Below are 26,163 nucleotides of genomic sequence, written 5' to 3' on the forward strand. Positions count from 1 at the left end.
TTTTATTTCCAAATTGGATTTACGTAAAGGTTACTGGCAGGTACCTTTATCCGAAAAGGCGAAGGAGATTTCAGCTTTTGTGACTCCAAATGGTGTATACCAATTCAAAGTTATGCCATTTGGCATGAAAAACGCCCCAGCCACATTTCAACGGTTAACTAACAAAGTCGTTTCAGGATTACCCAATTGTGTAGTATACATCGACGATCTGGTAATTTTCAGCCAGACATGGAAGGAACATTTAAAACATCTGATGGAGTTATTCGATCGACATCAGGAGGCGGGTTTGGTGGTAAACCTAGCCAAAAGTGAATTTGGAAAAGCTCAAGTCACTTTCCTTGAGGGGTTTCCGATACCCTCAAGACGAAGGGAAATAATGCCATTTCTTGGCATGAGTGGATTTGATCGAACATTTGTGCAAAGAAAATTTAGTAGTGTGGTTGCTCCACTGACGGACTTGCTGAAGAAACGTTGAAAAGTTCAGTGGACAGCAGACTTTCAACAGGCATTTGACGGCCTGAAAGCTGTGATAACCAATGCTCCTGTGTTGGAGAATTACAAGGGACTCTATGACCAGATTGAACTAAAGTATTTGACTTTAAAGAGAAATGCTGAGTTGTAGAGAAATGGACGGATCGTGCAGAGACCTTCTTGTTCAAAGAGACTGTCAATCGAGAAGGATTTCAGTTGGAGGAAGAAAAACAAACGAAAAATGGACTATATTATTATACCTGTTTGCATGTGTTATTTTTTTAAACAAAAAAGTATATTTACTGTGTGCATTTCTTAAAGGATAGTGAAAAGGTGAACAATGAAACCATCTTGAATTGATAGTTTATTTTTTTTCTTGTGGGAAGGTAGAGTGGGCCATGTGCTCCCCATACCACAATCTATTAAAAGTTGTGGGTCAGGTGAACTCCATGATACACTTTGGGGTTCTCTAAACCCTGGCCCATAACAGTTGAATATTTCCAAGGCGTGATCACCCGCTGTGGTGAGGAAAAGAGCTATCTTGCGTGCATCAGGCGCACAATTGAGGTCTGATGCTTTGATGTAAAGCTGATATTTCTGCTTGAATGTCCGCCAGTTGGCACTGAGATTGCCGGAGGTCCTGAGCTGGTGAGGAGCATGAATCTTTTCCATTGTGGCGGTATACATTCGCTGGTCGTCATGGATCTTGCTGAGTTGAACTAACTAGATTGAACAGACTCCTGGTATCATGTTGTGTTATGTACTTTGGAATAACACAAGATGCCACTTGATGCAGTTTTGAGTAAAAGATGCTCCAGACTTTAAAGTGAGTTCAATGTGTTTTATTGAACTATTAGCACAGTTCTCAATGAGTTCGACTCTCTGCTAATCTAAATGTAGTAACAGTCTAACTGAACCAGCCTTGCTCTAAGCCACATGCTGGGGTGCGATGATGGGGTGTGATGCTGAGGATACACCCTGTCTCACTCTGTAGATGTTGGTCTGTGGAACGAGGCGGGGTGTGAGTGCCTCATCCCTTTTATAGTGAGATACCACTCCCGAGTGTCCTGACTGCTCATTGGTCGTGTCCTATTCTATGTGTTCATTAGCTGCATGTTTGCACATCAAGATGGCGCCGGAGCGAGGCGACTCTCTGGGAGCTCTCCCAAACAGATCCACTTTTTACTTAACTTATACTCGTTCGAATCTTTTAAAAATTAATTCTAAAACTAACATTATTACTAACCTCTCTCTTTTACCCTCTCTTGCAGGCTTGAACATCCTCCGAGGCCCTTGGAGACCTTTTGACCCGACCCGGCCTGACCTCCACGACCTGGAAGAAGATCGGGCCCAAACCGGAAGTGAAGCCCCGACCTCGATTTGGAGCCGACCCGGACCCCGGAGCTCCAAACCCGGCCTAATTACCGACGCCAGCCCCCAGATCGCCTTGCCCAGTCCCCGGAGCTCCCGACCCGACCCCCGACAGCAAGGCCCAGCCCAACGCGACCCCCAGAGACCCGCCCAGCGACCCGACCCGGAGAGGCCCGCCCAGCGACCCGACCTACCTGGTGATGGAAGAAAGAAAAATCCACGTGGAGGCTCGAACGGGCCTACTTCAAGATCCGACCACAGGAGCGCCCAGGGATGGAACAGACCATGGGACCCAGCCCAACCTGCCTCCGGAATCCCCTGCCCATGACCCAGGACCTCCGAAACGGCGGAGACCGCGCACGAGGACCCGAACGCGCTGCAAGGTATTCCTGCGACTGCAGAACGCCGGGACCCATCCGGATCGCAAACATGCTCCCCTAGCAACAACCCCTCTCCCTCAACCAGTGCCCGGGACCCTGCCACACGCGACCCCAGATACGTAAACAGCGCCCTGGACCCCGCCAGCGCCGTGGACCCCACCAGCGCCCTGTACCCCGCCAGACGCAACCACCTACCTTCCACAAGAGCTGACATCTGCCATCGGATCCCAGGATCATCCAGCAGCAGCCGCCAACCGAGGAAGCGAGGGAAACGCGGTGGTCTGCAGGTTAGACTGAAGCAACGCGGTTTCAAGACCCCTCTCCCCAGCATACTCCTGGCAAACTTCCAAGCGATCGAAAACAAGCTGGATGAACTTAACGCCAGACTTACCTCTCAGAGGGAAGTAAGAGACTGCTGTGTGCTCTGTTTCACAGAGACATGGCTCACCCCTGCCTCACCGGACTGTGCCATACAACCTGAAGGCTTCTCAATTCACTGGGTGAACCACACGGCATCATCAGGCAAAGCGAAGGGTGGAGGGGTTTGCCTCCTCATCAACTCCTCTTGGTGCTTGGATGTGGCGACTCTGGCGACCTACTGCTCCCCAGACCTGGAATACCTGACCGTGAAGTGCCGCCCATATTATCTTCCACGTGAGTTCACTTCAGCCATTATCACAGCGGTCTACATCCCACCCCAGGCAGTAGTGAGGAAGGCGCTGGACGAACTATACACAGTAATAAACAACTACGAAACAGAACACCCGGAGACCTTGTTCATCGTGGCCGGAGACTTCAACAAGGCCAACCTCAAGAGTGTACTGCCAAAATTCTACCAGCACATCTCCTGTCCCACCAGGGGCGACAACACTCTTGACCACTGCTACTCAAAAATCAAGGGCGCCTACCGTTCCATCCCCCGACCGCACTTTGGGAAATCAGACCATAAAACGGTGCTCCTTCTCCCGGCATACCGGCAGAAACTCAAGCGGGAGAATCCAGCTAAGAAGGTTGTGCAGTGCTGGTCCGAGGAGACAGAAGAGCTCTTACGTGACTGCTTAGAGACAGAGGACTGGTCCATATTTAAGAACTCAGCGACCAACTTAAATGAGTGTGCCACCACCGTCACAGACTTCATCAGCAAATGTGTGGACGACTGTGTGCCAAAGAAAGCAGTACGTGCGTTCCCCAACCAGAAACCATGGCTCAATCGCGAGATTGACTCCCTACTGAAGGACAGATCTGAGGCGTTCAAGGCAGATGGCCCTGACCTATACAAGAAATCCAGGTACGACCTCCGCAAAGCCATCCGGAATGCCAAGAGAGAATATCAAACCAAGCTAGAGTCACAGACAGACTCTCGGCGGTTGTGGCAAGGACGAAACAACATAACGGGCTACAAAGCGAAGCCGAACAGTATCTCTGGCAGCAGCGCACCCCTCCCTGATGAACTCAATGCATCCTATGCTCGGTTCGAGCAGGTAACCAACAATCCGCTGTCGAGTGCCCAGCAGCCCATAATTCACCCATACCCACCATCACAGCTTCCGAAGTCAGATTGGCCTTCCTGAAAGTGAACCCTCGGAAGGCGACGGGCCCAGATGGGATCCCTGGTCGTGCACTCAGAGCCTGCGCGGACCAGCTGGCAGAGGTATTCACGGACATCTTTAACCTGTCCCTACTCAACTCCGAGGTCCCCACCTGCTTCAGGAAGACCACCATCATACCGGTACCAAAGAAGAACCAGGCAACGTGCCTCAATGACTACCGACCAGTGGCCCTGACTTCAGTCGTAATGAAGTCCTTCGAGAGGTTGATCATGAAGCGCATCACCTCCATACTCCCAGAACGCCTTGATCCACTGCAATTCGCATACCGCTGCAACCGGTCCACATCAGACACCATTTCCCTGGCCCTACACTCATCCCTAGAGCATCTTGAAAACAAGGACTCCTACATTAGACTCCTATTTATTGACTCCAGCTCCGCCTTCAACACCATAATCCCAGCCAAGCTCATATCAAACCTCCAAAACCTAGGACTTGGCTCCCCACTCTGCAACTGGATCCTCGATTTTCTGACCAACAGACCACAATCAGTAAGAATGAACAACACCTCCTCCACAATAGTCCTCAACACCGGCGCCCCGCAAGGCTGCGTACTTAGCCCCCTACTCTACTCCCTGTACACCACACGACTGCGTGGCAAAACTTGGTTCCAACTCCATCCACAAGTTTGTTGACGATACGACCATAGTGGGCCGGATCTCGAATAACGATGAGTCCGAATACAGGAAGGAGATAGAGAACATAGTGGAGTGGTGTAGCGACAACAATCTCTCCCTCAATGCCAGCAAAACTAAAGAGCTGGTAATTGACTTCAGGAAGCAAAGTACTGTACACACCCCTGTCAGCATCAATGGGGCCGAGGTGGAGATGGTTATCAGTTTCAAATTCCTAGGGGTGCACATCTCCAAAAATCTGTCCTGGTCCACCCACATCGACGCTACCACCAAGAAAGCACAACAGCGCCTATACTTCCTCAGGAAACTAAGGAAATTCGGCATGTCCACATTGACTCTTACCAACTTTTACAGATGCACTATAGAAAGCATCCTATCAGGCTGCATCACAGCCTGGTATGGCAACTGCTCGGCCCAGGACCGCAAGAAACTTCAGAGAGTCGTGAACACCGCCCAGTCCATCACACGAACCTGCCTCCCATCCATTGACTCCATCTACACCTCCCGCTGCCTGGGGAAAGCGGGCAGTATAATCAAAGATCCCTCCCACCCGGCTTCCTCACTCTTCCAACTTCTTCCATCGGGCAGGAGATACAGAAGTCTGAGAACACGCACGAACAGACTCAAAAACAGTTTCTTCCCCACTGTTACCAGACTCCTAAATGACCCTCTTATGGACTGATTTCATTAACACTACACCCTGTATGCTTCATCCGATGCCAGTGCTTATGTAGTTACATTGTACATGTTGTGTTGCCCTATTATGTATTTTCTTTTATTCCCTTTTCTTCTCATGTACATAATGATCTGTTGAGCTGCTCGCAGAAAAATACTTTTCACTGTACCTCGGTACACGTGACAATAAACAAATCCAATCCAATCCAATCCAATCCAAATGACAAGCGGCAGCGGATGGAGAGAGGTAGGGAACCAATCATCACTCCCATACAATCACCCTGGCCCCATACAATGGCCAGCAGGGCAAGGAAGGGCGGGGGGGGGGGTCATCTTTCAACCAGGACATGCCTTTGGCTCAGTGCAGGCAGCAGGGCGAATGGGCACTCAGTGTGTGGACTTTGGAACCATCCAGTGTTCACAGGATGAAGAGCAGGATGCAAGAATTCTAAAACAAGTTGAGCAACCAAGTGCCCGGAATAAAATCTCCAATTGGCTATGGAGGCACAATGGTAAGACTTGAGACCCAGTGGCAATGATGGTTAACACCCTCCCCAGGAAAGGCATAATCCCAGGCAGCAGGAGGGCTTAGGAGTGGAAGGAGGTGGGGAGCGGGCACAGAGGCCACGCTCTCAACACAAGAATTTGCCAGCGAATATGGAAATACCTGAAGATAACTGGGAATGAGTGCCACAGGAATCTGTGACTCTCCAGTCAGATGGGCACAGACATCTGTGCCTTTGCCGCCAAAAATATCACATCTCATATCACCGATTGCCAAACCTGAGCTATCGCTATAAAAGCCAGTGGTCCTGAACTTCTTCACTTCTGGTTACTTCCAAGGATCAGCTGCATACTTCAGTGGCATCTCAAATACAGCTGCACACCACTGCAGTCACTGATGCCCTCTCTGTCAGAGCTGGACAGTACATTCATTTAAAGACAGACATGGCCTCACAGGAGCAGAGGACTTTGGGTTTTGCCTCCATCGCTGGTTCCCCTGGGTATCAATTGCATCCATGTGGCCATTTAGGCACCCAGTGACTGGCCAGTGAGATCCATCAGGAACAGCTTAATCCGCTCTCTCAATATTCACCTGGTTTGTGACTACACCATGGAGTCAATGGATTACTGGCTCACCCATGTGGCCAGAAACATTCACTGAGAGCTCAACAGGGATCAATGCTGGGCCTCAACTATTCACAAAAATCAGTGAGAGCTTTTTCCATGTGCACACTCGCTTTCCCAGACTCCTTGATCTTCCGGCAATCCAGGCAGCTTCAGATCTGCACTCCCACCCACAACATGTGTAGTTGGATTCTAGGGGACAAGAGAGCTCTACAGCTTGTTCAATTTTTACAAAAATAGCTTCAGGCGTTTTGACTTCAGATGGGTGGCACAAGCACTTCATGCTGGTTTTGGGTGGAAGTTAGTCATCAGCCCCATTCTATCTCAGCTCAGGTGTCTTCCAAGCTATTTCTGGAAAGAGCTGACAAACAGCTCACGTGTCCCAAAAGGAAGCATTAGGATGCTTTCTATTTAATAATCCTCATTAACAATGTTTCAAAACATCACCGGAGTCTATCTGAATATTTCAAATAACCCAAGCAATTTGTTTTCTCTGAAATCGTGAGTTAGTTGGTAAGTTACTTGTGGATAGAGAAATCCTGTTCCATGAGTTTCTACAGATTGCCTTCCTGAAACCTACTTGTGACAATAAGCAATTATTATTATTTTTATGAGTGTCCGACACTGCTTCGATCATGCCAGTATTAGTTCCTCATATTAATGATGACATATATGAATAAGATTGATTGACAGTCGCTGCTGAGTTCAACTGAGTTGTGATTTGACGTTGTAAACTTTTATTTTTAAGATAATTGAAAATCACATAGAAAGCGCAGTTTCTCGACAATCCAAAGATCTTGATAATCCTTTGTAACAAATTCCCCAAATCCTGCCCACATCCAAATCCTACATACATCTACATCTGCTCAACAAGCTGAGACCATTTTGAATGAACACATTAATCATATGACTCAGTTTTTCCCTTCCAAGGTAGTTTCAGCTGTTCCTCATACCATACTTTAGCAAACAGAGAGCTGTGTCAATGTTCAGCCTTGACTCTCCCTTATCATATCGCTCCCGCTTGCTGACAGAGCACTGAGGAATTATGGACTGGCTTTGTGATGTAATCTGTGCCGATAAGAACAGAGTGCTGTGGTGTTTTTTTTTAATGCCAGGTTCTTGCGCAGTCTATTTGTGACATCGGAGATAAACAAACCATGTCATAATAATAAACATTGAAAAAAAAAGGCCAGCCCAATCAATAATTTCTTGAGACTCTGCTTTATGTATTAAAAACAGGGTTGGTGAGTGAGTGTGTGTTTCACATTGCAGGGTTTAAAAACATTTGGCTTCTCAAAACTTTTTGAATAGTTGCTTTCCAGCCGGATGATGATAATAAGGTATTAGTGATCTTTTGCTGTGTAATGCAATGCCACATTAATTGTCTGCAAGTTAGAAAGATTAGAGTCTATGGTGCTTGCAGCTCTTTTTTCCTGTAATATATACTCTAAGCATAATTTAAGTTCACTGGTGCTCCTTCCATTTTTCTCACGCAGACTGAATCTGATGGTGCATTACCTCAATTGCCTGTTTAATCTTAAACTCAGTTCCAAATCCCACAGCATGAAGACTACCCACTTCGACATTCAAAGCATATTGTACATCCTTTCCCATATATCGTCAAATGCCACAGAAACAATTTCATCCCAGGTTTGACTGCGCCAGTTTGGTAATCAAGAGTCCTGCTCTTCGAACACTATTACTCGCCTAAAACTCTGCCACCCACAACTATTTCACCTTAAGTTCTGCCCCCCTGTCGGCCAAGTCGTTTGCCAAACTACATTAGTGCGCCAAGCACCCCCGACACATTGGATTCAAAAGATGAAACGATCATCAGGTCTATAATGGCTCTCTGTCCATTGGATAGTGCAACTACATATATCAGTTTCCCCAATTGCTGGTAAAACAAGGTCCTGTGGTGACAAAAACGAAATTCTGTGAAATTCTGAATTAATTTTCTGAGGAGAACCAGACTTCTCATCACACTTCATAGCTGGTGTTAACTAACCACCCCCCCCCCCCCCCCACCACCACCACCACCACCACCACCACCTCCCCCCTCAACCTCTAAGTCGTAACTTAAGAAATGAGCCATACAGGATGGGGAAATACCATTTCCATCCAATGAGCAAGTCACAAAGGAAATTTCCTACTCCACGTTACCTTTCGTTCCTTCAAGCAGCACTTTCTGCCATAGATGTATTATCATCTGTTTGAAATTTATCATTACATTTTCCAGCCTGATTTCTGGCAAAACACTGCCTGTGGGCAATGCTTTTGTGAAGTTTGGAAATGAGGAATTGATTCTCGTGTCACCGCACCATCTATCTTACTCTTAACATTTTCAAAGAGGAGGAGGAGATTTGACAAGCAGGACTTTTCTTTTCCAAATCTATGCCTAATATTTCAACATTTTATGAAAGAACTATATTGTGTCTTTCATGACCTCAAATGCATTGCACAGCCAATGAATTCCCTTTGACGATTAGTGACTGCTGTAATGTAGACAATTACAACAAGCTTGTACACGGGAAGGTACCACAAATAGAAATGGGAGCAATGACCAGGTATTTTCAGTTGAGAAATAAATACTGACAAAGTCATTGATAAATCTCTCTCCTTTTTTTCAAATAGGCACCATGGGAGAGTAATGCCATAAAGCTTTTTACATATAGCTGAGATGGTAGACACGGGGCGCAATCTACTGGCTACGTTCCGCCTGAAAGGCAGCGCGGTGCAACACAGCTGGTAGATTCCTCTTCCGGGATATATCCGGCTCGCCACACTTTGCAAGGCCTAACTTGAACATGCAATCTTCAGACCCAGAGGCAAGATTTACTTGGCTAAAACTGACAGCAAACGGCTATATGTATATCCCTCTGACCTACTCTGTATTCTGGATTCTAGTATTTCTCTTACTTTTGATATGGGACTACTGAGCTGTGGTTCTCTGGATCAGATTTGTGTCCCTGCTGAAACACAAAATAATACATTTAATTGCTTCCATGCTGGCAGAAGCTCCTCAGTGCTCAATGATTCTTTCACGACTATTGCGAATCTACCCACAGATTCCTTTGGCATCTCGAATATATACCATTTGTCACAAAGGATGAGTATGTCTCTTTGATGTATTAGTAAGTTGGCTGAGATGCAGCAGAAATGGCTTTGAAAAATGCACACCTTTTGAAGAATGTGATTGTGATCTGCGCATCCCATCAACTCTTTTGTAATTGAAGTTAGAGGTCAGCTCATGTCTAAGTTCTTATTTGGTGACCAACCAAAGGAAGGGAGGCACTGACACAGCGGGAGACTTCATTGTTACGTGCAGAGTGGATGTCGAACTGTTGGAGGAAGTGCACAAATCTCCAAACAACACATCTGCCCAACCCTTCAAGAATCACCTACTCAGCGCGTGGCAGGGTCTGCAGATCGCATATTGGACTTATCAGCCATCTCAGAACTTCACAATTGAAGCAAGTCATCCCTGAAGCTGAAGGTTTGCCTAAGAAGAAGAAACATCCAACATGCCTCAACCCGGAAATTTTAAGTACCGTATATTTTTTATGAAAGCCTTACATTAAATAACACAATGTGCTTTCAAAATGTCCTTTAGAAGACTGAATATTTAAAAAATTATTTTGTCTTGATTCAAGGCAGAGAAAAAAGGCACACAAAATTAAGCAGGATAATTATGCTTGTTAAAACCATTGTGTTTTTGGCTACTCTAGCACCGGGTTTTCAAAGTGCGGGTCATGACCTGCTGGTGGGTCTCAGGCAGGTGCTGGAGGGTCGCAGAGCACTTGGTCGCGCTGTTCTTGATCATGGGAAATGCGCGCAATGTCCATTACTGGCTTTTACATCGCGAATGGCGGCCGCTACCGCTTTTTAACTGAAAATAAATTAGGCTAAGTGGAATCTTCCAGCCAGAAGCAGCAGCAGAGAACAGGTCATGTAGCTAGTACGCACACTTGATGTCAAGTGCCCTCCAGGTACGTGCTTTTAGCGCCAAATCACAGAGCAGTGTTGTTTCAATTTTCAAGCTGCTGGCTAGCAAGGCAAGTAAATTGTGAAGGCGAATGGTTTTCTTCGAAGTAAGAGATGGTCAGAGACTCAGATAGACAGTTTGCCTATTAAACAGGATCTCACAACAGCATCTGCTGGAGAGAGCTGTGCAGGAGAGTCCAGGGCAGGACAGAGCAGTGCTAGTGTTAGCTCTGTACAGAGCTCCAGGGCCTCTGGTTATCAGCCGACAAAGAAGAAACTTAACTTGGGAACAAAGCAGTATAAAGATGATTTATTGAGGTGTAGTTTTGTCAATTGTGCAATGCAAATAAGGATGCAAAGCCCATGTGTATTATATGCAGGGGAGTACTGGCAAATGAGAGAAGTTTCAGATTTTGAAAGAGAAGTGGTAGGTGAAAAATTCTTATTGAAGTTGAGACCCCAGAGTCAGTTATTAACTTAGAGCTTACTCTAAATTAAAAGACTACTCTGCTTCAGCTGACCTGTAATACCACATTAAAAACACTCTAAAGGCCCATGAGGATGTCAGCATTCCAGAATAGCATCTCCCATGAGTATCCAGTGCTGAGTAAAACAAGCATTTTGTTGCTATTGCCCTTCATGACAACCTACATGTGTGAGGTTGGATTTTCCATTTTCATAAAGATGAAGATGGCACAAAGAAACTGGCTGACGTCTGCACCTGATATGTGCATTACCCTCTCCTCCTGTGAACCTGGTTGGAGTGAGATGGTGAGGACCAAGCAGGCTCTCCTTTCGCATTAAAGGTAAGTGAATGTGGCGTGTGTTGTGAAAGTTGGAAGGTCAGCCAATGAGCAAAAGTGGGTCCCGGGGTAAAAAGTTTGAAAAACACAGCTCTAACAAGATATAGAAGAGTTAAATTGACACCCATGGAATTATATTCCAATGCCTTTTTAAGAGGAGGAGAGAAAATTGGTCCAACAGGGTACTAGAGCACAAAGGAGGATTCAACAAAGATATTATCCATGTGCTTTCATGAATGGTCACAAAGTTGTGATGCCGTTTTCTCTGGTGGGGGATCCAGAACAAGATCATTTTCAAATTAGAGTGAAGGCAATTAGGCGCGAATTTGGAAAGCATGTTTTTTGCACAAAGGCTAATGGAAATCTGGAACTCATTCTCCTGAAAGGCTATGCGTACTGAATCAATTGACATTTTCAAGAATGAGATGGATAGTTTTTTATTTGGATAGCGATATTGCGCGCTCTGGGATGAAGGTGGTTAAATAGTGTCTGAAATGAGAGCCAATTCCTTATTTATTATTTTGTTGCTTTTTCACAGCCAAAATGGTAAAAATTCTCAGACAGTCTGAAGAAGATTATTGCTGAACGTTATTTAAAAACGGCCACATTAAGATCAGGTGTGTGCGTCACAAAGTGACATATTGCCAAACAGAAAGTCACATGCCTCCCGCGAAAGTTTATGTTGCAGTTTCAGTGGGAAGTGTGCCAATGTTTTTAAGGGCAATGTCCAGGTTTTAGGACATAATCACTGACTAGCTGTGGTGTTTTATGAGAGCACCAGCTTGCTGTTAAAACAAAAAGTGTCTGGTAAACCTGTCCTTAGCAGTTTTTATATTCCACACCAATGCCCCGGACGGAGTCCTCACAAAGTTAGCCGCAATCCTGAAGTAAACTGACAAAACTTCTCAACAGGCCAGTTTTTTAACTGGTTCTCACCAGTCACCAAACATGACGAACAGTTTTACCGAGACCTGCATGAAACCTGCAGTGTAAGGCCCAGCAGCACCGACACGTGGGTCTTGGAGAACAAAGCAGCCTTTATTTGGATGAAGTCGGAACGCTCACTCGTCAACTTCATCAGACTGACATTGTGCACAACGATTCAAGCGAATGTGCCGTGTGCTTGTGAACAAAGCTTTGCCAGACATTTATTTTCCTAAAAGCAGTACCCTTTTAAAACATTGTAATCCTTTCGCAAACTGGTCAAACAAAGACTTTGATCTATCCTGTTGACATTTGGCAATATCACACAGGTTATTTGAGGCCACCACTTCTCCAATTACAATGTAGAAGGTGTTGAAGCTGTCACAAATCAATATAGACTTTGGACATGGCTGATAACTACAATGCCATCCTACAGAGAACTGCCTTTTAATCTTTTTATTATTGTTAATCAAAAAATTGTAATGTAATCATCGTTGAATAGACACTTTATAGAAACACAGATTTTTCTCTCGCCGCTTATCTGCTCTGGACTCAGCCTCAGATCTTTCAGCAGTGGCTATAGGTTTCTGGTAGCTGTGGCTATAGGTTTCTCAATGTTTTCATCTTCAACAGCGACATTAAAGAGTATTTGCTGAAGTTGCTTATATTCTGGAGAAATGTGGAGTGGTTAGGAAGATTGGCTTGACAATCCTCCCGGCAAGTGATCGCTCCTCGACCTTTCTGTTAAGATCAAGCAGAGGATCAAGCCCAAGATCGGGTGTAATGTCTGTTCTTGTCAGCTTGAAGTTAGTTATGTCTCTCTTGTGGGGACCATAAATTGGATTCAATTTGAATTTGAACTGGTTTTTTGGAGCAAGCAAGGAGGTGGATTATGTGCCTAACCCTGTCCACTCATTTTTTTTAAATTTCCATTGAGGTTGGGAAAATGTCCAGCAAAACTCGACACTACTTTACTTGATAAAGGCCTGTATCTTAAATTCGGGTAGGGTGACAATCTTAGCAAACATGCTGGCCTCTTAGGAACACCATCAGAAAACAATAAAACAAAATGGCCGCTCTGCTTCTTAAAGTCTGCTATGCGCATAGTTCAGTGTTTATTTATGGCGGTTATTGTTAGAGAAGGAAAGAAAAAGAAAATCAGCAGGAGAAAAGTTTAGGCCAGGAGAAATCTTTATAAAATAAAGTTCTATTGTTACTATTAAAATGGTGTACCAAGTTAAAAGAAATTTCCATCGTTCAAATAACCCTGATTCCTTTGTCAGATTCCATCTGTGTTGCTGACCAGCAAGTCAAGCAAGTTACAGCCACACAAAAAAAGGTTTGCATAACATTTTAAGCAACCAAAGGTCAAAGGCCTGGACTCCACCTGTTTTAACAGCTCTTGCTTTTCTGATAGAGAGAACAATTAGCAGGGGTTGGAAACACCCCATTCAATTAAAGCAATTAGAAACCAGTCATTACACTGAATTGAACTGTACTTTAAGCTGCATGACAAATAATTGCTAAGTAATAGCCTATTTATAAAATTATGGAGGCAGCATTTTAAAAACTCATTCCAATCTTGTTTTACTTTGCGTATTTTGGTGAAATTATTTTCCATTTTGCGATTGTTGCGGACAAAACAGTCCCAGTTCTTTTGGCCATCTCATCAATCTTATTTTGATGTGCAATTGTTTGCTGTCTTATCTGATATAAATAAAGGGGTTTATCTTTAGCATATGCTAATCTTTGCTCTCTTTTTCCCCCAAACACGGCCTGCAGCACAAGCTGATGGCAGATTCAGTCTGGATAATGGTTGACTAATCCTGTTCTGCCATGCAGTCAGGCCCCATTCAAAGATTTCTTTAACCCAAGATGCAAAATATCAATCAGCAGATTGCCGTATAACTTTATTCTGTCGGACTGGTTTATAATGCTACTAAACATTAGAAAATTCAGCATTCTGATAATTGCAGAGTTACACCAGCATTTCAGGGAAAGGGCTCTGCTGAATTACCCAAAGGGAGTAATTTAAATACACAAAAAGCTTAACCTGCAGCACACCTAGTGAGGGAGTGGAAATATTAGCAAAGCAGTAACCTCTGCACAAAATGGAATTGGTGCGGCGACTGAATTGTTGACTAATTAGGTACAATGGCAGAGCGACCTTTGGACAACACTGAAACAAAAACAGGAAACGCTAGAAATACTTTGCAGGTCAGGCACCATCTGTGGAGGGAGAAATGAAGTTGATATTTCAGGTCGACATCCTTTCATTTGAACGGGAGATATTAGAATCGTAATAGATTTTAAGCAACTGTCGAGGCAGGAAAAAAGGGGTCTGGTAGGAAAGAACAAAAGGAAATGTCAATGAAGAGTGGTGGAAGGCAGGACCTGAACAATACTGCCACCTTTTATTTCAAAGGGTTGGAGGTGAGGTGCAGGATCTTGAAAGGGAGGTTGCTATATGTGGAATTGCAGAAGAACAAGATTGTTGCGATATTGTATCGGTATACCATTGTAATGTAACAGTTCTCATTAGAGCAAGGGTTAATGTGGGACTGGACAATAGCACAACCACGGTATGTATGATGTATAGAGTCACATGATAATAGGTTCTGAGAGAACAGTCCAGAGGGAACACTCTGAAGTCAGCCTACCAGCAGCACCAGGCTTGCCAGTAACTTGGCATCAATAAATAGTTAAAGAATACCAATACATGTTTCATCTTTAAACAGGGTTGCTTTGCCTTGGTTGGTGTTGAGTTTCTTGAGTGTTGTTGGAGCTGCACTCATCCAAGCAAGTGGAAAGTATGCCATAGGATTCCTAGCCTTTGACCTGCTCTTGTAGCTACAGTATTTATATGGCCAGTCCAGTTTAGTTTCTGATCAATGGTAACCTCCAGGATATTGATAGTGGGGGATTCAACGATGATACTTACCATTGAATGTCAAGGGAGATGGTTAGATTCTCTTCTGTTGGAGATGGTCTTTGCCTGGCACTTGAGTGGGGCAAATGTTACTTGCCACTGCTCAGCCCGAGCCTGGATATTGTCCAGGTCTTGCTGCATTTGGACATGGACTGCTTCAGTGTCTGAGTGGTTGTAAATGGTGTTGAACATTGTGTAATCATCAGCAACATCCCCACCATTGGCCTTATGATGGAAAGAGGTTCATTGATGAAACAGTTGAAGATAGTTGAGCCTAGGACACTACCCTGGAATTGAGATGATTAATCTCAAACAACCACAACCATCCTCCTTTGTGCTGGGTATGACTCCAACCAGTGGAGAGTTTTCCCCGATTCCCATTGCGAGCTGCAGCGACCACATCTGCAGGAAGTGTTGGCTGCTCGAAGTGCTCCGGCTCAGAGTTGATGAGATGCAGTCTGAGCTTCAAACACTGAGGCACATCCGGGAGGGGGAGACTTACCTGGACACTGTGTTTCAGGAGGCAGTCACACCTGTCAGAGTAAGTAGTTTAAATCCTGCCAGGGGCAGCAGGGTGTGACTGCAAGTCAGGCAAGTAAAGGGAACCAGCAGTCAGGAACTCAGGAGCCTCAGCCCTTGACCCTGTCCAACAGGTATGAGGCACTTGCTCCCTGTGTGGATGGCGAACAGGGCTGCAGGAAGGATGAGTCAGCTGACCAAGGCACCATGGTTCAGCAGGCCATTCAAGGGGAGGGAGTAAATAGGCAAGTTGTAGTTGTAGGGGATTCTATTATCAGGGGGATAGATAGTATCCTTTGTGAGCAGGATAAAGAGTCCCGCATGGTATGTTGCCTGCCCAGTGCTAGGGTGCGGGACATCTCTGACCGGCTTGAAAGGATACTGGAGAGGGAGGGGGAGGATCCAGTTGTTGTGGTCCATGTCGGTACAAACAACATAGGCAAGTCTAGAAAAGAGGACCTGTTTAGAGATTATAAAGAGCTAGGATTCAAATTTAAAAAACAGGTCCTCAAGGGTCATAATCTCCGGATTACTGCCCGAGCCACGTGCAAATTGGCATAGGGAGGCAAGAATAAGGGAAGTTAACACGTGGCTGAAAGAGTGGTGTGGGAAAGAGGGGTTCCTTTTCATGGGACACTGGCATCAGTTTTGGGACAGGGGGAACCTATACCATTGGGATGGTCTCCACCTGATCCGAGCTGGGACCAGTGTTCTGGCGAAAAGAGTAAATAGGGTGATCAATAGGACTTTAAACTAGAGATTGGGGGGGAATGGAAAGTCGGGGAACCAAGAGGTGAAGTAATCAGTGGGAAGCGTAGCTGCTTAGGAATACAAAAAAGCACGAAAAGACAGAACTCAGGAGAGGTTACAATCGTCCCCACCCCACAAAATATGACACAGTGTATGGAAAGGCTCAGTAAACCAAGGTCCACCACACTAAGAAAACAAAAAGGGACGGTCAATAGAGAATTAAAGGTGCTATATTTAAATGCGCGCAGTGTACGGAACAAGGTAGATGAGCTTGTTGCCCAGATTGTGACTGGCAGGTATGATGTGGTAGGCATCACAGAGATGTGGTTGCAGGGGTTCAGGACTGGCATTTAAACATCCAGGGATTCACAACCTATCGAAAAGACAGGGAGGTGGGCAGAGGGGGCGGGGTTGCCTTGTTAATTAGGAATGAAATTAAATCAATAGCACTAAATGACATAGGGTCAGATGATGTGGAGTCTGTGTGGGTAGAGTTGAGGAACCACAAAGGCAAAAAAAACATAATGGGAGTTATGTACAGGCCTCCTAACAGTGGTCAGCACCAGGGGCACAAAATGCACCACGAAATAGAAAGTGCATGTCAGAAAGGCAAGGTCACAGTGATCATGGGGGACTTCAATATGTAGGTGGACTGGGTAAATAATGCTGCCAGTGGACCCAAGGAAAGGGAATTCATTGAATGTTTACAGGAGGGCTTTTTGGAACAGCTTGTGATGGAGCCCATGAGGGGACTGACCATTCTGGACTTAGTGTTATGTAATGAGCCAGACTTGATTAAAGATCTTAAAGTAAGGGAACACGTAGGAGGCAGTGATCATAATATGGTAGAATTCAATCTCCAATTTGAAAGAAAGAAGGTAGAATCAGATGTAAAGGTGTTACAGTTAAATAAAGGTAACTACAGGGGCATGAGGGAGGAACTGACGAAAATCGACTGGGAGCAGAGCCTAGTGGGAAAGACAGTAGAACAGCAATGGCAGGAGTTTCTGGGAGTAATTGAGGACACAGTACAGAGGTTCATCCCAAAGAAAAGAAAGGTTATCAGAGGGGGGATTAGGCAGCCATGGCTGACAAAGGAAGTTAGGGAATGCATCAAAGCAAAAGAGAAAGCCTATAATGTGGCAAAGAGTAGTGGGAAGTCAGAAGATTGGGAAGGCTACAAAAACAAACAAAGGATAACAAAGAGAGAAATAAGGAAAGAGAGGATCAATTGTGAAGGTAGGCTAGCGAGTAACATTAGGAATGATGGTAAAAGTTTCTTTAAATACATTAAAAACAAACGGGAGGCAAAAGTAGACATTGGGCCGCTCCAAAATGACGCTGGTAATCTAGTGATGGGAGACAAGGAAATAGCTGAGGAACTAAATAAGTACTTTGCGTCAGTCTTCACAGTAGAAGACATGAGTAATATCCCAACAATTCCGGAGAGTCAGGGGGCAGAGTTGAATATGGTAGCCATCACAAAGGAGAAAGTTCTAGAGAAACTAAGAGGTCTAAAAATTGATAAATCTCCGGGCCCAGATGGGCTACATCCTAGAGTTCGAAAGGAGATAGCTGAAGAAATAGTGGAGGCGTTAGTTATGATCTTTCAAAAGTCACTGGAGTCAGGGAAAGTCCCAGAGGATTGGAAAACCGCTGTTGTAACCCCCCTGTTCAAGAAGGTAACAAGGAAAAAGATGGAAAATTGTAGGCCAATTAGCCTAACCTCGGTTGTTGGCAAGATTCTAGAATCCATTGTTAAGGATGAGATTTCTAAATTCTTGGAAGTGCAGGGTCTGATTAGGACAAGTCAGCATGGATTTAGTAAGGGGAGGTCGTGCCTGACAAACCTGTTAGAGTTCTTTGAAGAGATAACAAATAGGTTAGACCAAGGAGAGCCAATGGGTGTTATCTATATTGACTTCCAAAAGCCCTTTGATAAGGTGCCTCACGGGAGACTGCTGAGTAAAATAAGGGCCCATGGTTTTCGAGGCAAGGTACTAACATGGATTGACGATTGGCTGTCAGACAGAAGGCAGAGAGTTGGGATAAAAGGTTATTTTTCGGAATGGCAACCGGTGACGAGTGGTGTCCCGCAGGGTTCAGTGTTGGGGCCACAGCTGTTCTCTTTATATATTAACGATCTAGATGACGGGACTGGGGGCATTCTGGCTAAGTTTGCCGATGATACAAAGATAGGTGGAGGGGCAGGTAGTATGGAGGAGGTTGGGAGGCTGCAGAAAGATTTAGACAGTTTAGGAGAGTGCTCCAAGAAATGGCTGATGAAATTCAATGTGGGCAAGTGCGAGGTCTTGCACTTTGGAAAAAAGAATAGAGGCATGGATTATTTTCTAAACGGTGACAAAATTCATAATGCTGAAGTGCAAAGGGACTTGGGAGTCCTAGTCCAGGATTATCTAAATGTAAACTTGCAGGTTGAGTCCGTAATTAAGAAAGCAAATGCAATGTTGTCATTTATCTCAAGAGGCTTGGAATATAAAAGCAGGGATGTACTTCTGAAGCTTTATAAAGCATTAGTTAGGCCCCATTTAGAATACTGTGAGCAATTTTGGGCCCCACACCTCAGGAAGGACATACTGGCTCTGGAGCGGGTCCAGCGGAGATTCACACGGATGATCCCAGGAATGGTAGGCCTAACATACGATGAACGTCTGAGGATCCTGGGATTATATTCATTGGAGTTTAGGAGGTTGAGGGGAGATCTAATAGAAACTTACAAGATAATGAATGGCTTAGATAGGGTGGACGTAGGGAAGTTGTTTCCATTAGCAGGGGAGACTAGGACGCGGGGGCACAGCCTTAGAATAAAAGGGAGTCACTTTAGAACAGAGATGAGGAGAAATTTCTTCAGCCAGAGAGTGGTGGGTCTGTGGAATTCATTGCCACAGAGGGCAGTGGAGGCCGGGACGTTGAGTGTCTTTAAGACAGAAGTTGATAAATTCTTGATTTCTCGAGGAATTAAGGGCTATGGAGAGAGAGCGGGTAAATGGAGTTGAAATCAGCCATGATTGAATGGTGGAGTGGACTCGATGGGCCGAATAGCCTTACTTCCGCTCCTATGTCTTATGGTCTTATGGACTCCAGTTTTGTAGGGTTCCTTGATGCCATACTCAGTCAAATGTTGCCTTGATGTCAACTCTCACCTCACCTCTGGAGTTTAGCTCTTTTGACCATGTTTGAACTAAGCTGTAATGAGGTGAGTGACCCGGACAGAACCCAAACAGAGTATCAGTGAGCAGGTTATTGTTAAGTAAGTACCACCTGATAGTACTGTCATTGACCACTTTACTGATGGATGACCGGTTGAACCTGTCCTACATTATGTGTACAGGACAGACGTGGGCAATTTTTCACACTGCTGTGCAGCTGTACTGGAACAATGATACAATTTTAAAGGTTGTGGCGAGAGACACCTGGGTTTGTTTTGTGCATAAATCATTCAAGGTGCCTGGAGAAAGTTTTATAAACAAAGAAATAATTACAGCAAACCTACATAAAACACTATGTTGGTAATAATTAGTGTATTGTGCCCAACTCTGGTCATCATGAAGGTTTTGAAAAGAACACGGAGAAGATATGCTAGAATGGGATTGGGAATGTTTTTCTCTAGAACCGAGAAGACTAAGGACACGATCTTGAGCCCGCACTCGCCGCCCGTGGGATCATTCGGGAGTTACATGCCAGTTTCCTCTCTGAGCCTAACACTTTGCCAATTCTAGTAAGATTAAAGGAGATAGGTGTTTGAAACTTTGGAATGCTTAGAACAATAAATAAAGAGAAATGGTTTCCAGTGGCTGAAGAAAGGTTGTGGATTCAAGGTGACTGGCAAAAGAACCAGAGATGACTTGAATAAAAACCTCTTACACAATGAACGGTTAGGATTTAGAAGGCTCTGCCTGATTAGGTGGTAGAAAAGGTAATCAGATAATCCACTTTTGCCACTGGCCCACCTTGGGGATCCACATCGGCTAACCTTCGTGACCCACACCGCCGACCTTCGCGCCCACACAGGTCAACTTTCAATGCGGAAGGAGAGCCTGATTGGTCCTCACAATTTCACTTCAATCAGGTTCACAGGTGGAGAGGGCAATGCACATATCATGTGCCGACTTCAGCCAATTCCTTTGTGCCAACTTCATCTTTGTGAGAACAGAAAATCCGACCTCGCATATGTAGGTCGTCATGAAGGGCAATATGAAATGAAATGAAAATCGCTTCTTGTCACAAGTAGGCTTCAAATGAAGTTACTGTGAAAAGCCCCTAGCTGCCACATTCCGGCGCCTGTTCAGGGAGGCTGTTACGGGAATTGAACCGTGCTGCTGGCCTGCCTTGGTCTGCTTTCAAAGCCAGCGATTTAGCCCTGTGCTAGTAACAAAATGCTCATTTTACTCAGCACTGGATACTACTCCAGAATGCTGACCGTCTCATTGGCTTTTGGGGTGTTTTTAATATGCCGTCACAGGCAAGGTACAGTAGCGTAGTCTTTTCATTTGGAGTCAGCTCTAAGTTATTAACTGACTTTGGAGTCTCAACCTCAAAAGGAATTTTTCACCCACCACTTCTCTTTCAAAATCTAAAATTTCTCCTCTCATTTGCCAGTACTTCTCTGCATATAACGCACATGGGCTCTGCATCCTTATTTGCATTGGCACAATTGACAAAACCATACCTCAAGAAATCAACGTTGTACACCTTTGTTCCCGAGTTGTTTCTTCTTTGTAGGCTGTTCATCAGAGACCCTGGACCTTTGTACAGAGCTAATTCCAGCACTGCTCTGTCCTTCCCTGGACCAGCTCTCTCCAGCAAATTCAGTTGTGAAATCTTGTCCGGTAGGTACACCGCCTATTTGAGTCTCTAGCCATCTCTTACTTGTAAGAAATTAATTAATCTTCACACTTCTCTTACCTTACTTGTCAGCAGCTAGAAAATGGAAGAAGCTCTCCTCTGTGATTTGATGCCAAAAGCACGTACGTTGAGGGCATTTGGTGTAATTGCAGGGTGCGTGATCTGTTCTCTGCTGTCGCTTCTGGCTAGAGGACTGCACACAAGCCTCCTTTCATTCTCATTTAAAAGGTGGCAGAGGCCGCCATTCTCAATAAAAATGCTGGTAGTGACCATTGGGTGCTTCTCCCCCAATTGGGACCACTGCAGGAACACTGCCACTGATCGCTCCGTGACCCTCCCGACACCCTCCCTCGACTCATCTGCGGGTCAGCACCCACACTTTGAAAACCCCTGAAATAGGGAATCAGGTGCAGGGGTGATCTATTACTTACCTAAAGACATATACTCGTAGTTTGCGTTTTTCTTTGACTTCCTTTTTCTCTGTCATGTCTTAATTCCTAACTGTTTTGGTCTCGGCAAAATGGATCAAATGTCTTTTGACCATTTCAGAGATTTTATCATCTGCCTTTAATTGACCTTCCCTCGTCCCATCACAAGTAAGCTCCCTGATCCACTGTAGTGTGCACTTGGATCTATCAATAAGCATACAAACTGAGCACTATGACCACATTGCAGACATTGGGAGGGATGTTCCGACCCTTCATGTCGGCAGGATCTTCCGGTCTGGCTGAAGTCGCCCCCTGCTGTTGGGATGGACGAGCCGTGCAAACTGTCATTGGCTTCGGCCAATGATGAGCCGCGTCTGTCGCTGGGATACTCACTGCAGGTGTAGGGGTGGGCTGGAAAATTCCTGCCTGAATTTTGCCCATGATTTTCTTGCATTGCTCAGATAGGTGAGGGTAAAATGGAGGACATATGGAGGGTTCTTGTTCCACCGAATCCCCGCCCACTTCTAAGACATAATGTTGAGGGCAGCACGGTGGCGCAGTGGGTAGTGCTGTTGCCTAATGGCGCCAGGGTCCCAGGTTCGATCCCGGCTCTGGGTCACTGTCTGTGTGGAGTTTGCACATTCTCCCCATGTTTGCCTGGGTTTCGCCCCCACAACCCAAAGATGTGCAGGCTAGGTGAATTGGCCATGCTAAATTGCCCCTTAATTGGAAAAAATGAATTGGATACTCTAAATTTAAAAACAAAGACATAAAGTTGTCAGTAGAAGTCAGACATGAAAGGATTTGCAAGTCCAAGTATTGGTAGGAACATTCAGATCGATGAACACTGATGAACTGTCATCGTACATCACATTTTTCATCATTTCAGCCATAGGAACACTGAATACAGGACATGCATACAACGGATCCTGCTTGAATGACGGCGACGTTTCAAATCCACACAACAGAGCATCTGGTTCATTTCTTTTTTTTACATTTCCAATTAAATGGCAATTTAGCGTGGCCAATCCACCTACCCTGCACATCTTAGGGTTGTGAGGGTGAGACCCACGCAGACTGGGGGGAGAATGTGCAAACTCCACACGTACAGTGACCCGGGGCCAGGATCGAACACGGGTCCTCGGCGCCGTGAGGCAGTAGTGCTAACCACTGTGCCACCCTGTTCTGATTCATTTCTGCACAACACAAATTCACATTCTGATTTTGCCACTTTATCAGGAACGGGGTTTTCGCTTAATTGTTCAATCGGCCCATCCTTGAAGCTGCTACAGCCATCTCGGCCACAGCATCCACCTTCACCCCAAGATCACTAAGTTCTCTGCATTAATGGGAATAGTGTCAAGACAAAATGTGCCGAAAGTAAGTATATTAAAAGGATCCTTGGGAAATTTTCTGTGATCAGCAGGAGGCCTGTCTAGAATCGTCCCACTCAACGTGCCGGGATAGGAAATCTGAGACCATTCTCTGGCAAATGTGGGCCTGTTGTTAATCATTAAGAACTGATTTAACATCAGTATAACCCATTAAGTGCAACTGAAATAGATAATCAAACCTTTACAATGTGTTCCATTGTATCACCTCACCCTTTCATAGCGCTTCGTGTAGTTTCACTTCAATTGAATCTCTCAACAAATTCAAAGAGTACAGGGAGAAGAGATAATAATGACAATGCTGCACTGATCACTTGAGGGAATGACTCCAAAAACCTCACACACACCAAACAGTAAATACAATCATCCTTGTTTAAATTGTGGCCCACTGCATTTTATGACTGCAAGCTACCTTCTGCCCAAAGTGCCTTTCCCATTAAAACTGGGCACATTCTATTGTGAGCGGTCTTACTCTATAAAGGTCTCTTAAGGGAAGAAAGTAACAGGTCTGATATTTCACAATGTGTGATCAAGGCACTTACAACATGATCTACAATTTAATAATTTATGAGGCGTAAACAAGTACAAATGCAAATGACCTCAAAGCTGTTTATGTTGGTAGTGAGTCTGTTGAATTATTTTCTACGCAGGGCTGTAGAGGCTGTTCAAGGGTGAGACAGACACATTTTTAATCAGTAAGGGAATTAATGGTTATGGGGGTAAGGCGGGAAAGTGGAGTCGAGTATTATATCAGATCAGCCATGATCTCATTGAATGGCAGAGCAAACACGATGGGCCGAATGCCACACTTCTGCTCCCATGTGTTATGGCCCCACACATGCCTCCCAACCTGCACATCTTTGTGGGAGGAAAGCAGAGCTCCTGGAGGAAACCTACGCAGACAGGAAAATTCCACACAGTGACCCAAGGCTGGAATCGAACCTGGGTCCCTGGCGCTGTGCGGCGGCAGTGCTAACCACTGTGCCACCTGGGAGTTAGACCATACAAGAGAAAGTTTGTTTTCACTACATCCAATTCACAAAGCACATTACCACAGGGTTTTGTCCCCTTGCTGCACAATGACCTCTTCACACCTCCATCAGTGATGTCTCTTCCTGTCATTACCACATCATGGAAATTTAAAGTTAGCTTATTATCTCAGGAAATATGCCCTGAAAGGAGGCTGGCAGTAGAGTCAGTGGCAATTTCAAAGCAAAGTGCTATATATACTTGAAAAAGAGATTAAGTTGCAGACAATGGGAAAGAGCCATGGACAGTACTTTCAAGGAGTGGCCACATGGCCCCTTCTCTGTGCAGTTCTCCCATATCAGGCAGCCTGCACAATGTGTCAAGCAAGTGATAATCATTTTGTTTGCGAGAGGAAACATTTCCACAGTATTCCTGCAGACAGGGCAACATTTAAAAAACATAAAGGGGCAATTTAGAGTGGCCAATCCACCTACCCTGCACATCTTTGGGTTGTGGGGGTGAGACTCACACAGCCACGGTGAGAGTGTGCAAACTGCACACGGACAGTGACCTGGGGTCAGGATTGAACCCGGGTCCTCAGCGGCGTGAGGCAGCACTGTTAACCATTGCACCACTGCGCCACCCGGACGGGGCATCATATGAAGAGAATGCCTTCAGCAGTTGCTAGGACCCCATTGAGTGGAAGGATTTGGATGTAGTAATCATGGGTGTGGCTCTTCTTCCAAGGCCCTTCATGAAGAGAAATAGTTTGCACTCAATGCTTGGTCAAATGTTGTCGGAGCTCAGAAGTATCATGGTGCTTCGAAGCGGACATTATCCGGGAAGTAGCCTTTATTGTGCAGCAGTTCTGGATAGTTTTTTTAAAATGTCTCACTGGGTGAATGACTCTTAGGGAAACTGCATTAATACCTGCTGACCCCTAACAGCAGAAAAACAGCTCTGCACATCATTTGCTGAACTGTCCATAAAATAATGTTTGTGCAAAAGGGCAACGGGTTTGCATAGTTCTCCAAACGGGAGTCCCCGAGAGGCTGCAGCAGTTCCCAGCATCAGTTTGTGCCATTGTTTTTCATATACATTCATGGAATGTGGGTGTTCCTGCATGGCCGGCATTTATTGCCCATCCCTAATTGCTCTGAAGAAGGTAGTGGTGATCCACCCTCTGCAGTTCATGTAATGTAGGCACACCCACAGTGCTGTTAGGAAGAAAGTTCCAGGATTTTGACCCATGCAACAATAATTGATGGGGCTCCACAAATACTGTGAGAGAAATAGAGCTCAGTTAGCGTCACCTTTCTCCTGATAGCAACAAAGTGCCTATTTGTACTCAGAGAAGAATAATAATATAATAATCTTTATTGTCACAAGTAGGCTTACATTGCAATGAAGTTACTGTGAAAAGCCCCTAGTCGCCACATTCTGGCACCTGTTCGGATACACAGGGAGAATTCAGAATGTCTAAATTACCTAACAGCATGTCTTTTGGGACACCGGGAGGAAACCCAAGCAGACAGAGGGCGAATGTGCAGACTCCACACAGTGACCCAAGCCGGGAATCGAACCTGGGACCCTGGCGCTTTGAAACCACAGTGCTAACTGTCATGATATCCACATCAGCATAACATGGTGCAATCACACACACACTGATGGACAGGCAGTAGGACCAACCAGCACACACATAACATCGCAGCCGTTCACCAGTGAGAGCACACGCACTATAAAACAGGGAACACCACAGTTCCCGCTCATTCTACCAGGAGATAGCTCAGAGCACAGAGCTCACAGCATGCCACTCAGACATAGACCATGTGCTGAGTGCCTCACTAAGATAGTGATAGGGCTGGGTCCACAGGTTAGCTGGTGAAGCACGTACCCAAGCCAGTGGTTAGTTGTTACATTTGTTTAGACAATAAAACTGAGTTGTACCATCTACAGCCGTGTTGGATCATTTGTGCATCGGAACACCCAACACGACACTAACCCCTGTGCAGGAGTTATATGACTGCATTGACTCGACTATGGACCTCCTTTCTTTCAGTTCCGATCTTTTTGGGAGAGGTGGGTGGTGGGAATGGTAATGGTTTTCCTTTAGGACAGCTTTGCTGGGCAGACAATCCGCTCCTCAGCAAAGGAGCTCTCTCTGTTGTACATTGTGTGCAATTGGTCAATATTTCTGTCACCATCACAACTTCCTCTTTTTTGACATGCGAAAGGAGCTGCTTCTCTTGTTAGATTTTGCAATTTCCAACTAAATATGCTCTGAGCAAGCTGATCCTTGCCTACAGCCTAGTCAAAAGAAGGGTCAGTACTAC

At 45.3% G+C, this 26,163-nt stretch overlaps 1 protein-coding gene across 1 annotated transcript in view; it reads left to right on the plus strand.

Moving 5' to 3' along the window:
- The window catches only part of LOC140421773 (uncharacterized), a 49,389-nt gene extending 39,517 nt beyond the window's left edge, over nt 1-9,872 (plus strand). Inside the window, exons 4-5 of the mRNA XM_072506672.1 lie at nt 2,176-6,780; nt 8,902-9,872. Coding sequence (XP_072362773.1) covers nt 2,176-3,793 — 1,618 coding nt within the window. The 3' untranslated portion in view covers nt 3,794-6,780; nt 8,902-9,872. The remainder of the gene's footprint in view (nt 1-2,175; nt 6,781-8,901) is intronic.
- Nucleotides 9,873-26,163: the final 16,291 nt, after the last annotated feature.

The sequence above is a fragment of the Scyliorhinus torazame genome, chromosome 1 (genome assembly GCF_047496885.1).
Source record: "Scyliorhinus torazame isolate Kashiwa2021f chromosome 1, sScyTor2.1, whole genome shotgun sequence".
NCBI classification, from domain to species: domain Eukaryota; kingdom Metazoa; phylum Chordata; class Chondrichthyes; order Carcharhiniformes; family Scyliorhinidae; genus Scyliorhinus; species Scyliorhinus torazame.